This window comes from Chiloscyllium punctatum, chromosome 23 (assembly GCF_047496795.1).
Source record: "Chiloscyllium punctatum isolate Juve2018m chromosome 23, sChiPun1.3, whole genome shotgun sequence".
Classification (NCBI taxonomy): Eukaryota; Metazoa; Chordata; class Chondrichthyes; order Orectolobiformes; family Hemiscylliidae; genus Chiloscyllium; species Chiloscyllium punctatum.
Genome location: NC_092761.1, coordinates 60,443,746 through 60,458,775, shown reverse-complemented (window position 1 = coordinate 60,458,775; position 15,030 = coordinate 60,443,746). Strand labels below are relative to the sequence as shown.

At 41.3% G+C, this 15,030-nt stretch overlaps 1 protein-coding gene across 2 annotated transcripts in view; it reads left to right on the top strand.

Annotated features, from left to right (window-relative positions):
* Positions 1-15,030, top strand: part of fez1 (fasciculation and elongation protein zeta 1 (zygin I)) — a 100,805-nt gene that overhangs the window by 69,381 nt on the left and 16,394 nt on the right. The window contains exons 5-6 of one of the 2 annotated variants that reach the window (XM_072593070.1): positions 6,688-6,959; positions 14,391-14,471. In XM_072593070.1, the coding sequence (XP_072449171.1) occupies positions 6,688-6,959; positions 14,391-14,471 (353 nt within the window). The remainder of the gene's footprint in view (positions 1-6,687; positions 6,960-14,390; positions 14,472-15,030) is intronic. The other variant, XM_072593071.1, reaches the window with a different exon arrangement.

The window sequence follows — 15,030 nt, the reverse complement described above, 5'->3', positions numbered from 1 at the left end:
CTATCTGAGCCATGAGTTAATTGAGGAGAAAGTGAGGACTGCAGATGCTGGAGATCAGAGCTGAAAGTGTGTTGCTGGAAAAGCGCAGCAGGTCAGACAGCATCCAAGGAGCAGGAGAATCGACGTTTCGGGCATGAGCCCTTCTTCAGGAAGGGCATGAGTTAATTGACACAGGGTCAATAAGATTAAGAAGGTAAATGTGTGGCTCAAAGGTTGGTGAGGGAGAAATGAGTTTATATTCATGGGACATTGGCACCCGTACTGGGGAAGGCGTGACCGGTTCCGATGGGACGGTCTTCATCTGAACCATGCTGGGACCAGAGTTCTAGTGAATTGCATAACTTGGGCCATAAATTAAGTGGGGGGGGGGAGGATTCAGTTACAGGGGAAATTAGAAAACCCAAATTAAAGAAGGAGGTATGAGTGCAGAGCTCAGGAGAGGTTATTAAAATCTCCAGCGCAGACACACATAGGACAGGGTTTATGGAAAGGGTTAGCAATCAAATTCCAAGCACACTGGACAAATGAATGACAATGAGAAGAGAGATGGTTAATACAGGACTGAAGGAATTATATCTGAATACGGAATAAGGTAAATGATCTTATGGCACAGATTACGGTGCTGGAGAGATAGTAGTGAGGAGCAAGGAAGTAGCTGAGGAACTGAATAATTACTTTGTGTCAGTCTTCACCGTGGAAGAAACAAGTAATATCCCAAAAATTCAAGAGAGTGAGGGAGCAGAGTTGAGTATGGTGGCCATCACCAAGGAGAAGGTTCAAGAAAATCTGAATGGCCTGAAGGTGGATAAATCACTTGGACCAGATGGACTACACCCCAGAGTTCTAAGGGAGATAGCTGAAGAAATTGTGGAAGCATTAGTGGTGATCTTTCAGAAATCACTCAAATCATGGAGGGTTCCAGAGGACTGGAAAATCGCTAACGTGATGTCTCTGTTGAAAAAGGGAGTAAGGCAAAAGATGGAAAATTGCAGACCAATTAGCCGAACCTCAGTTGTGGGTAAGATCCTGGAATCCATAGTGAAAGATGAGATTTCTGAATATTTGGAAGTGTTTGGTAAAATAGGACAAAGTCAGCATGGTTTCATCAAGGGGAGTCATGCCTGACAGATCTGATAGAATTCTTTCAGGAAGCGATGAGCAGGTTAGACCAAGGAGGGCCAATGGATATTATCTACCTGGACTTCAACAAGGCCTTGGTCTAGGTGCAGCACAGGATGCTGCTGAGTAAGATAAGGGTCCATGGTGTCAGAGGTAAGATGCTAGCATAGATAGAAGCTTGGCTGTCTGGCAGGAAACAGAGAGTGGGGATAAAAGGGTCCTTCTCAGGATGGCAGCTGGTGACAAGTGGTGTTCCCGCAAGCCTCAGTGTTGGAATCACAACTTTTACACATGACGTAGATGAAGGAACTGAGGGCATCTGGCTAAGTTTGCAGACAATACAAAGATAAGTAGTGGTACAAGGAGCATTGAGGAGGCGGGGAGGTTGCAGAAGGATTCGGACAGGTTAGGAGAGAGGTCAAAGAAGAGGCAGATGGAGGACAATGTGGGAAAGTGTGAAGTCATGCGCCTAGGAAGAACAGCGGCATGGACTGTTTTCTAAGTGGGAGAAAATTAAGATGTATAAAGTGCAAAAAGACTTGGGGTCCCCTCAAGGTAAACTTGCGGGTTGAGCCAGAAGTTAGGAAGGCAAATACAATGATGGCATTTATTTTGAGAGAACTTGAATATAAAAGCAGGGATGTACTTCTGGGGCTCTGTAAGGCTCTGGTCAGACCACATTTGGAGTATTGTGCCCAGTTTTAGGCCCCATATCTCAGGAAGGAAGTACTGGCCCTGGAGTGTGTTCAGAGGACGTTCACGAGAATGGTCCCAGGAATGAAAAGCTTAACAATAAGGAAAGTTTTAGGACTCTGGGTCGATACTCAATGGAATTTAGAAGAATGAGGATGGATCTAATAGAAACACACAGAATACTGAATTGATTGGAAAGAGTGGATGTTGGGAAGATGTTTCCATTGGTAGGAGAGATTAGGGCCCGAGGGCATAGCCCTAGAATAAAGAGAAGACCTTTTAGAATGGCAGCAAGGATAAATGTCTTCAACCAGACAGTGGTGAATCAATGGAATTTACTGCCACAGAAGGCTGTGGAAGCCAGGTCATTGAGTATATTTAAGACTGAGGTAGATAGGTTCTTGATCTTGAGTATCAAGGGATCAAGGGTTATGGGGAGAAAGCAACAGAATGGGCTAGAAAAACTTACCAGCCATGATTGAATGGCCGAGCAGACTCAGTGGGCTGAATGGGTTAATTTCTGTTGCTATGCCTTTTGATCTTATGGTCTTATTTAAATAGAGAGAGATTGTACATTACAATGCTGCAGGACAAAAGGGGTGTGGGTGACATTGAACATGAATCATAATAAATTAGTATGTTGGTACAGCAAATAATTAGAAAGGTAAGTAGAATGTTGACTTTTAATACAGGGGTGTGGGTTTGAGTATAAGTCTTGCCGCGATTGCACAATTTTGGTGAGATCACACCTGTAGTATTGTGTAGAATTTTTGTCTCCTTATTTAAAGAGACATAGATTTGCATTAGATGCCATTCTGAAAAGGATTTGGATTCTGAAAAGGATTAGTATACTGACTCTTGATGTCAAGGTGTTGCCATATAAGGAAATGTTCGGCACATTGGATCCATACTCATTGAAGTTTCGAAGAATGAGAAGTGATCTAATGGAAACATAGAAGATTCTGCGGGGTTTTAACAGGGTAGTCAATAACCTGGGGACACAGTTTGAGAATAAGATTATGTCTTTTAAGAACATTGTTAATCTTTGGAATGCTGTACTCCCAGAGAAGGTGAAGTTCAGGCCTTAATCAGATCAACTATGATCTTATTAAATGGTGGAGTAGACGAGAAAAGCCAAATGACACAATCCCACTCCTATTCCTTATATCACCTGCCCGTTGTCCACTCATTCCACCAACCCAACTGTGTTGATTTGAATTTCTTAATTCTTCCAAGTTTCATGTCAACAGTAAATTTTGAATTTGTGTCTCTCACACCAAAGTCTGGATTATTAACACTTATCAAGAGGAATGATATTTCTGATTTTAGTAATTTTCTAGGTACTTTATTAATAAGAAATGCCAGTTGTGAGAGGCTCAGTCTTGTTCCCTAGGACTCACTCGCTTGAACATCTTGAAGACTACTGAACATTCAACCTTAAGTACATCTCCCACCAAATTTGTAGCACTTTTTCTCACAATTGCGCGTATGAACCTGCAGTATCAACTAAATCATGACATATTTGTTTGTTGCAAAGGAAAATCTGTGTTTCCCATTAGGTTCCTTTTCAATCTTTCCCGCCTCACCTTAAACCTATGCCCTCGAGTTTTGGACTCTCCTACCTTGGGGAAAAGACCTTGGCTAGTAACCCTATCCATGCCCGTCATGATTTTATAAATCTCAATAAACCTCAATCTCTGATGGTACAGGGGAAAATAGTCCCAGCCTATCCAGCCTCTTCCTATAGTTCATACCCTCCAACCACAGCAATATCTTTGTAAGTCTTTTCTGCACTTTTCCTATAGCAGGGAGGGCAGAGTTGAATGCAGTAATCCAAAAGTGGCTCACATAATGTCCTGTACAACTGTAACTCGGATACTCAATGCACTGACCAATAAAGGTAAGTGTATCAAATGCCTTCTTCACTACCCTGTCTTCCTGTGACTCCACTTTTAAGGAGCTATGAACCTGCACTCCAAGGTCTTTTTGTTCAGCAACAATTTCCAGGACCCTACCATTAAGTGTATAAGTCCTGCCCTGATTTTCCTTTCCAAAGTGCAGCACCTCACTTTTATCTAAATTAAACTCTGTCCATTGTCCATTGGAGGTTCCTTCTTGTCTTGTGAGGCAGACAAATAGATTGAAAAAGTTTGAGAATTTCAATCTTGAGAGCAAAAATGATTAAAGAAGTAAAGCTCAGTAGTGATAGTGTGCTTCAATGGTATTTTTGTTACTCCAGAATTGGAATCAATCAGTTTTTGCTATTCTGTTTCACAAACTTTCTGTGTGCATCAATGGAAAGTGCTTGCTATTGGTTAAAATCTAATTGAGAGGTCTATGTCGAGGATCACTGATATCTGGCTGAGTTAGAGACTATGGTCTAATTGAATTGAAAACATAGAAGCAGAAGTAGGCCATTCAGCCCATTGAGCCAGCTCTGTAATTTAAATAAATTATGTCTGATCGAACATTGGAATGGCATTTACCCATGTTATCCCCTCAACTCTTTACATTATTGATAATTAAAAATTTCTTAACCTTTACTTTAAATATACAAAAAGACTAAGATCACACAGACTTCTGAACTCCAAAATGATCACAACTCTCCAGTAAAAAGATCTCTTCTCATCTCAGTCCAAAATGGCATTCCCCCTTATTTTTATTTCCCCCTTATTTTTAAATTGTGCCTCCTGGTTTTTTGACTCCCCAACCAGGGGGAAATTCTTATGTGTATCTCTCCTACCTCCTTTACGTGTTTTGTAGGTTTTAATGAAATCACCTCTATTCTTCAAACATCTAGAGAATAAAGGCCCAGTTTGCCGAGTCTCTCTTCATAGGACAGTTATGTGGTCCAAGGAACAAGTCTGGTGAACCATCATTGCACTCATCTTCCAGAGATAAGGAGTTAAAAATCGCACACAATACACCAGGTGCCATCTGAACCTTTTCCTATAAAATTGGAGCAACATCCCTACCCCTTACTCACATCTTCTTGCAATAAAGACTAATACTCCATTAGCTGCCTTAACAGCTTGCTACACTTGCAAAATTGATTCGTTTACAACAATAACTCGATAAGCCATAGAGTGTGAAAGTGGTAAAAGTGAACTATCAAATTTTAAGTTCCAACATCTGATTATTATTCCTGAAACCTTCCATGGCTTTAAAATAAGGAGAAATACTGAACTAAAATGGCTGCCATGGTCACCTAACTGCACATTGAGACAATCCAAAAGACCCATATGGAATAAATTAACAAATCTGTACTCAAATTTGCTTTTTATTGAAAGACATTGAAACCAGGCAACTGAGTCAACATCAGGAAATTTGTGTCTTTTGTTTTAATTCATACATTTCTGAGTTTCACATATTGGGAGATGAGAGGCATGCCCAATTGTTAGCTGGCTTGGAAAGACAGTAGAACTAGACTTGGGAATATAAAACAAACCATATTTCAGTAGTCATAGAGATGTACAGCATGGAAACAGACCCTTCAGTCCAACATGTCCATGCTGACCAGATATCCCAACCCAATCTAGTCCCACCTGCCAGCACCCAGCCCATATCTCTTCAAACCTATTTATATTTCCATCCAAATGCCTCTTAAATGTTGCAGTTGTACCAGCCACCACCACTTCCTTTGGCATCTCATTCCAGACACGTACCACCCTCTGTGTGAAAGATTTGCCCCTTCGGTCTAAGCTGCTGAGCAGAAAGAATGATGAGCCATAGCAGCAGAATCTGGAAGATTTTCTATCTCTTTTATTAACTCTCTCTCTCTGTTTCTCCCCCTATTTCCCTGATCACCACAGCAGACAGTACTCAGTGGAAAGCAAATTGGGAAACCAAGCATTCACTGAGAGCACAAAGGTATCTACAATCTTTGCCAGTAAACAATTAAATAACAATTACCCCAAGTTAAAAATCTAACACCCCAAGAACTTTAAGAACTTTTAAGCTGCACTACCATTATTCTTCCTCTCTGTCCCACTCACTGTCTCCATTTCGAACATATTACTTCTGTTTGTGTCTATGTTTGACATTGCGTTTATTATTTTTTCTCTGGCTGAGTAGGCATTAAATTTCTCTTTCTTTTACTCAAGAAAAGGTGAGTAATTAACTCCATAGGGTGGATGATGGCTCAGTGGTTAGTACTGCTGCCTGGCAGTGCTAGGGACCCAACTTCAGTTCCTCTCTCAGGTGACTGTGTGGAATTTCTGTATTCTCCATGTGGGTTTCCTCCAGGTGGTCGGGTTTCTTCCCACAGTCCAAAGATGTGTAGGTTAGATGGATTGGTAACGGTAATTTGCCCATGGTATCCATGGATGTGCAAGCTAGATGGATTAGCCATAGGAGTTACAAGGACGGGGGTGGGTCTGGGTGTGATGTCTTTTGGAAGGTCCGTGTGGACTCAGTGGGTTGAATGGCCTGCTTCCACGCTGTAGGGATTATGTGATTCATTTTTGACCTAGTTAATTACTGTTTTAATTGATGATTAAGTGCACATGACAAAGGACGACCGAAAGGGGCCTACTGATGAATGAAACTTTAACTGAAGGTTTAGCCAATGGGACCAGGTTAAAGGAAGCTTCTAAAGGACAGAGGATTCTGGAGAAACAAAGGGATTGAGGGTGGGGTTACAATCTGTGGGTCAAGTGGCTGATGGCGTGGTGAAGCAGGCATCCTGAGTAAAGTACAGAGAGGTCTGGGAGAGGAAAATTTACCTACAGAATAATAAGGAATATTTTGATGGATATTGAAGGGGGCAGAGAGTTATACACATAAATACAGCAAGAATGAAGTAGCAGACAGAAAGATTTAAATGGATTCACTATGAAAGATTTCACCCCTGCTTTGTGTGTTCTGGCTGTGCAGATGTGAAGCAGCTGACTGAGGTTGAGCTTGGTGAGCTGTTGGCGCAGATTGAATTGGCCGTTAAAGATTACTCAGAGGAGCTGATCCAACAGCTGGCACTGCGTGACGAGCTAGAGTTTGAGAAGGAGGTGAAAAACAGCTTCATCTCCATCCTCCTCGAGGTGCAGAGCAAGCAGAAAGAGCACCGGGAAACAATGAAGAAGAGAAAGAAGGAGAAAGGTGGCATTTCAGCAAGTTTCCGGCAGGAGAGAGCAAGTCACATGCCTGTGAAGGTGAGGCTCTGACCATTGCATGCTGAAAACAGGTTGCTGCTCTTCATTACCAGCCCAGTCTTGTGAGGCTCTCCATCGAAGTTCTTTCATCTTTGTGTGGGCAACGGTAGAATAATAAATGATTGGATGAGTGATTCAAAATTCTGATATAATGTAGCGTAGATATGAGTTCAAATCACTCTGTGGCAGGAGTGAATTTAATTTCAGTTATTTAAGTTCGGTTAATGAAGATAAAATCTGGAATTGAAAAATAGTCTCAGGCATAAAACTCCTGAATTGTTGTAAATTCCTATCTTGTACCACAGACATCTGCTGTTCCTACCTGGTCCGGCCCACACGTGACTCCAAACCCACAGCAGCTTGAAATGTCCGTACATGCTGCTCCATTTTATTCTCTTGGAAAACAAGGGATGGTCAATCAATATGGATCCTGTCAGTGACGCCCACACTCCATGAATAAATACCGTTGGTTTGTTCTTGAGTGACGTACTAGGAAAAGAGGGATGCTGCCAATATCTCAACTCTGTGGTAGAGTTCTCCTTCAGGGAAGGCATGACATGGAAGCCCTAACTATCTCTATATCTTTACTACATTGTTTCCTCATCCAGTCATGAGGTGTGGATGCCATTGGCAAGGTCAACATTTGTTGTCCATCCCCAATTGCTTTTAACAGGGCCCCTGTGAGCTGTGTACAGCTGAGTGTCTGGGCCTAATGACTGTGTGTAGGCCAGACCGGGTAAGGGCAGCTGATTCCTTTCCCAACAAGACCACCGTGAACCAGACTTATTTTACCAATAATTAAGCAGTTTTAAATATGTCATTCTAGACACTCGCTGTTGAATTCAGATAAACTTTAACTAATTGAATTTAAATTCCTCAGCTGCTGTGGAGTTGTGTCACCAGGTCATGAGTTCAGGCCTTTGGGTTGCTCTCTTCTCTCATAGGCAGTCCCAAGGGATCAAGGGTGACCTTGCTTCCTGTCCAGCTCAGTGGGTTCCAGGATAGCTGATCAGTCCAATGCACGATTTGTGTGTGTGCTTGATAATGCCTCATTATTAATTTTCTCAGCATTAGCAAATAATAAATTTGCTCTTCCTTTAATTCAAGAAAACTTTATAACTGTCTCCTTATTATTCTAATGATCAAGTCCACTGTATAGCACTGCTGCCTCACAGCGCCAGGGTCCCAGGTTTGATTCCACTCTTGGGCAACTGTCTGTGTGGAGTTTGCATGTTCTCCCCATGTCTGCGTGGGTTTCCTCCAGGCACTACAGTTTCCTCCCACAGTCTAAAGATGTGCATGTTAGGTGGATTGGCCATGCTAAGTTACCCATAATGGTCAGCGATATGTAGGGTTACAGGGAAAGGGTAGGGGGATGGGTCTGGGTGGGATGCTTTTTGGAGGGTGGGTGTGGACTTGTTGGGCTGAATGGCCTGTTTCCACACTGTAGGGATTATATGAAATTTGAGTTGGGTACTAAAAACAGTTCCTTTCAAAAGCTGTTTCAAAAAAAGCTGCAAAGAGGTATTCTTAGGCCTGTACCATTGAAATGCTAAGCAATCTAGAACAGGACAAGGTAACGAATGAAAGGCATTGTCTTTGGAAGAATTGAAAGGATAGCTAGGTACTGCAAGCTCAGCCAACATGTCTTTGGAAAACTCCAAAACAGAATACAGTATTAGATGTAATTCCATAATTGGCCTAAATGTGTTAAATTATTCTGAGATTTGTAAAGAATTATGCTGATGATCATTTTAGGATTGTCATCCTGCACGTCCTGTATGTTAATATCCAGGGCCCTATTCTTTGCAAGAAGAACATGTACACACTGTGCATCTGTCTTCAACTCTGCAAACAGGTGGTGTTCATTTCACTTGTTAATTTTTCAGGGCAATGCATTTATTAATCAGAGTCAACCTGCCTTGTTTAAACTCTAAACAAATCTTGGCATTAACTGTCAGCCATCATCTAACTGGCACATTTTCTAGACAATACCACTATCAGAGTCTACTTGCAAACCACATTTTCTCTCATACAATATAAATTTTGCTTTCCAATTAATTTATTAATGCTTGCAAATTGAGCAAGGTGAAGAGCCTTGAGAAAATGTGCCTTTTTTCCCCAGTAATACAAAAGTTCTGTTCCTAGCTTACTGCTGAGCAAATCAGATCCCAGACTAAAATCTAACTTGATAGATCACATTTTGTTTTTGTCTTAATTAATAAATGCAGCAGCATTTCACTGAAATACAAGATTTGGTTTTAACAATGAAACAGAAGTCCATCATACAAAGACTTCCTTACCCCGACCTGCTTGAAATAAGGGCCTGCATTCTATTAACCTTCCTGATTATCCACTGCACCTGTGTGCTGGCTTTCTGTATTGTGTTGTGCACAAATACCCCCAAGTCGCTTTGTGTTGCAGCTTTCTGCTATTTTCTCCATTCTCCATTTCAGCAGCATGGTGGCTGTGTGGTCAGCGCTGCTACCTCACTGTGTCAGGGACGTGGGTTCAATTCCAGCCACAAGCCGTCTGTGTGGAGTTTGCATATTGTTCCTGTGTCTGTGTGGGTTTTCTCACGCAGTCCAAAGATGTGCAGGTTAGGTGGATTGACCATGGAAAAGTGGGGTTACGTAGATGGGCGTGGGTGGGATGTTCTTTCATGGGTTGGTGTGGACATATTGGGCCAAATGGCATCTTCCTGCTTTGTAGGGATTCTATGATTAAATAATACTGTTCTTTTGTTCTCCCTTCCAAAATGAACAACTTTACATTTTCCCACATTATACTCCATTTGCCAAATGTTTACCCACTTAGTCTATCAATATCTCTTTGTAAACTGTTTGTATCCCTCTCACAACTTGCCTACAAATTTGACTACAGTACATTCACTTCCTTCCTCCACGTCACTAGTACACATTGTAAGCAGTTGTGGTCCTAGCACTGATCCCTGTGGAACCCATTGGTTGCAAGTTGCCAACTTGAAAAAAAATCTTGTAATCCCACTCTCTATTTCCTGTCCATTAATCAATTCTCTCTCCATGCTAATAAACTACCTCCAACACCATGGGCCTTTCTGGGGTACCTTGTTGGACTCCTTTGGGGAAGTCCAAACACAACAAGTTTACTAGTACCACTTTATACACTCACATTGAAAAACTTCAATAAATTAGTCAGACATGATTTCCCTTTTGTGACGAGTTGGACCGAAGGGTCTGTTTCTGTGCTGGACACCCCTATGACTCTAAGCCATGCAGGTACTGCTTGATTAGATTATGACTTTCCAAATGTTCTTCCATAATAATTGATCCAACATTTTTCCAAAAAATAGTTGTTAGACTAATAGGCCTGCTTTTTTCCTCCCTCACTTTTTGAAAAGGATGCCACATTAGCAGCTTTCCAATCCTCTGGTAATTCTCCAGACTCCAAAAGTTTTGGAAAATTACAACCAATGCATCCACTATCTTTGTAGCTACCTCATTTAGGATGCTAGGATACAAGCCAGCAGGGCCAGGGGATGTATCTGCCTTTAACTGGACCTAGGCTAATAGCCATAACAGAGGGCAAGAAAGTCCCAGGGAAGGAAGATGTCAAAAGGTGATCGGACAGAGCAAGAGATATGGTTAACAAAGTAGCTTCATGTAAAAGTTAAAGGAGTTCTCAGACAGGCGCAAAGAAAGTGGAAGTGAAGCCTTACTTAGTTGAAGAGCCACAGTGAAGTGTTGTTGAATGTCCACCTGATGGCAGTAGTGTTCTAAGGCAAGTGTAATAGGCTAAGGGAAAACCCATTCCAATCTACAAGGAAGAAGGATGAGAACACACTCCACTGCAGACATTTGGTGAGAAGCAGCAAGGGCAGGCGCATAAGGGAAAGCACTTTTCTCTACTGGGGAGACCAAAGGAACAAATTTAACACGCAACGCTCGACCTGTTTAACTGAGTTGATGTAAAGTTGATTGAAAGTGAGGTACAGGATACAAGTCCATTTACCCAGTGGGAGGGGAAACTCATTATTACCCAATTAGCTCCAGGAAATCAAATTTGGAAAAATGCCAGCATCTGGAACATGGATTGTGCAACTGGGCAGTGAAAGATTAAAACTCAGATAAGAAGAACAGCTCAGAAACTAAGTCCAGTGACATTTCGCAAAGCAAGTTTTGAACCCAGGTTAGGATGAATAGAATGAGTGTGGAATGTGCATCTGTATGTTAGTTGTTCCAAGTTTTGTCTTGTTATTTCGTAGCAATTTTGTAAGGGAATGCTCAGTGTAAACAAGTGGAACAAATATTGATTCTGTTCCTTTCTTGAAGTGGGAAGGTTATACAATTGTGGTAAAATGTGGAATATCAAGTTTTGATTTGTATCAGCTGATCATAATGTCTGGGACCTTTATGGACTGAAAGAGATTTGGAAAGGAAAGACAAAGACATATAAATGATTGCACTGATAAGCTGACCACAGGTTGAGACAAGCTTCTTAAAATAATCGATAAAAAGAACCAGTCTGAATTGAAATTAACATTTCTATCAGGAAACCAGTCAAACATGGAAAAACCTGTATCTCTGATTTGATATCCACCTGCGTGATAAGTTTCATATCCTGGAACTGAAAAGCTGACCTACAAATATCCAGTTTGAAAACAAGAAACTCAGACATTGGAGTACACAAACCAGCTATATTTCAAAGAGCTATTTTTGGTAGGGCAGAGGAGATAGTTTTGTAACTTAAACTGAAGAAGGCTCTCTGTTTGTCTGTCTGCCTCTCTCTCTCTCTCTCCTCTCAAGAAGGACAAACTGCAGTGACAAAGAAAATTGTAGAAACAGTCGATCATTGAGAACTCTTAAGATATCTGCAAGATTCATTATTCCTGTTGATCCCAGGATATCTCTAACTAACCATAGTCTCATGGATTTTAAATTGCATGTTCTTTTATCTTCCTTTGAACTGTATACTAGCCCCTTTTAATTTGTATCTCACAGAATCACAGAATTATTATGGCCATTCAGCCCATCATGCCTGCCCTGATTGCATTACCAAGTGTCAATCCCCTGCTTTTATCCCATGTTCCTGTTCACAATTTGTATTCATATAATCATCAAGTGCTCTCTTGAATGTTTCGCACCTGCATAAGTTTTAAAAATGCAACATTAGGGAAGGCAAGGCAACTTGTGCTAATCTTTTGTATGTCTTAATAGTTAGCTTAAAAATAGGAGGCTCAAGGCCTGTAAAGTAAATGAGTGTTTACCCCATCAGCTGGAGTGTGTTGTTGAGATTGAAGTGAAGGTAGAAAACTCAGAGTTGAGATTATTATCTTAAATAAATAAATTCTTGCATTGAAATCAGTCCTTTCATAATCTCAGGATGCCTAAAATTATTTCACACATGATAAAGTGTTGCAATTCCCCTTCTAATAAAGGAAACATCTAATCAAACCTGTGCACAGAAAGATCCCACAAACAGCAATAAAGCAAACAATCATGTGGATATTATTTGAGGAGTATGTGTTTTCCAAGATAGTGATATAGTCCATTGCTGTTCTTCAACATAGTGCCTTGGGATCTTTTATGCTCATCTGAGACGTTAGACAAGCTCGAAGGTTAATGGTTAATCTGAAAGGTAGCATCCCTGACAATGTAGCACTCCATTGATGGTGCCTAGAGTTTTATGCCAAAGTCTTAGACTTAGACTCAAGTTAAGTATTAGATGATGGACTAGCAGTTATGTTGATAGATTGGGGATCATGTGGTCATTTTCATACAAACAAAATTGAGTGGAGATTTGATAGAAGTATTCAAGATTGAGGAGGTCTGGGACAGAGTAGATAGAGAAATTCTATTTGTATTGGAAGAAGGGTTAAGGACCAAGGAGCTCTGACAACACTCGAAGCTTGAGACCATTCAGGACAAAGCAGTCCACATTGACAAACATTTACTCCCTCCACCATAGACACCCAGTAGCAGCAGTGTGCACCATCTCTACAAGATGCACTGCAGACATTCACCAAGGCTCCTAAGACAGCACCTTCCAAAACCCATGACAGCTATCACTTGGAAGGATAGGAATGGCAGGTGTACTTCCACGTATAAATTCCTCGCTAAGCCACTCACTATTCAGACCTGCAAATATATTGCCGTTCCTTCAGTGTCATTGGGTCAAAATCCTGGACATCCATCTGTAAGGGTTTTGTGAGTCTACCTACAGCAAAGGCACTGCACTGGTTCAAGAAGGAATCTCACCACCACCTTCTCAAGGGCAACTAGGGATGAGCAATAATTGTTGGCCTAGCCAATGTCACCCATATCACATGGGTAAATAAAAAAATGTTAAAGATAATTGACACAAAGACCGATGGTAACAGGAGGAAAATGTTTCTCTAGACCGAGTGGTTAGGATCTGGAATGCATGCCTGAATGTGTGCTAGATGCAAGTTCAATCTGACTTTTCAAGAGTTACTTGGATAATTGTCTCAAGAGAGAAAACTTACAGGCCCATAGGGAAAAGGGAATGAGCTGAGCTGTTTTTGCAGAGAAGCACAGCAGGTCAGGCAGCATCTGAGGAGGGGGACAATCAATGGTACGGGTAAAAGCCCTTCATCAGGAATGAGGCTGTGAGCCAAGGGAGTGGGGAAATAAATGGGAGAGGGTGGGGCTGGGGGGAAGGTAACTGAGGCTGACTGACCTGCTGTACTTTTCCAGCACCACACTGTCGACTCTAATCTCTAGCATCCGCAGTCCTCACTTTCCCCTGTTTTGCAGAGAGACAATACTGACATATTGGGCAAAATTGCTGCAAACATTCTCTAAAATAAAGTGGAAGGATGTTAATGAGGTACATAAAAAAGCACTAACATAGCCTATTTGGCCTAAACAACCTGGTTCTGTGGTATACAGTCTATCAAATCTAAGATTTAATGGTGACCTGAAAAAAAGGCATAATTTCAGATTTTTGAAATCATTATGACAAAATTACAACATTGTGATTATATAGTGATTAATTAATGCAAATGTACTCATACATATTAATGACAGCCCCATGACTCACTGGCTTAGAATGACATCACATGATGTACTATGCAATAATCAGATGTGTTCTTGAAGTCAGTCGGTGTCTCTGTTTCAGGGAAGTTACTTCCACTTCAAGTCTCTTTGCATTCTACTCTACACCTTTAGTCATAATGCCTTCAGGTGTCTAGGCCAGACAATCCCTCCCTAAATCTCATCTTTTTACCTCACTGTCTTCCTGTAAGATGCTGAAATGCCCCAATTATCCAGTTTGGTTCAGTGTCATTGATTACCCTGCTGTGCAGTGACTTGGGACTGCTTATCTGGTTAATGGTGCTGGTTAGGTCGAAGTTGTGGTTTCTGTTTGACACCTGTACTTCGAACTCCACTCCTGATAACCTCCTTTCCTTCTGTTCAACATGGCTGCCAGCGTTTTAGCATGGAAGGAATCTCCAGTGTCATCCAGAGTGGCATTCGACAGACATTTGGAAATTCTGGCAACGAGAAGCAGGTAGCTACACTTTGTGTTGTTCCCGTGTCCTATTGTTTATAATGGGTTGTCAGCACTCGGAAATTCAGGCAATTATTAAAGAATTCATTTCCTGGACACTGCTACAAAGAACTGTGAAGCTAAATCGTAGGCACATTGAATAAAATGGTGTGCTGTTGTATCCATCTTTCTTCTCTGAGGAAAATCTTCTATTATTTATAAAGTTAACGGACATGGGGTAGGTACTGATTCAGGGGAAGGTATGCAAGAGCCATGTCATGAAGCCTACAGGAGTATGTCCAGCCAGTATTGGCAACCCCATGATGAGCTCTCATTGGAGAATAAAGGAAACTCATTCAGTTTATTACATCCTAAAACAACAGCTGTCGGCAGTTCACTAACATCAACAAACACCAGCTTACAGCCTGGATTTATTGGTTCTGACTGGTTGATGAATTGCAACATTACTGAAACACTGAGCAGAAGAACCTGTTAATTCTTACACTCAAATTGATTTATCGCAAAGCCGTTCTTTATGCTGAAGAATACATAACAAGAGGCGACATGTACAATCACACTG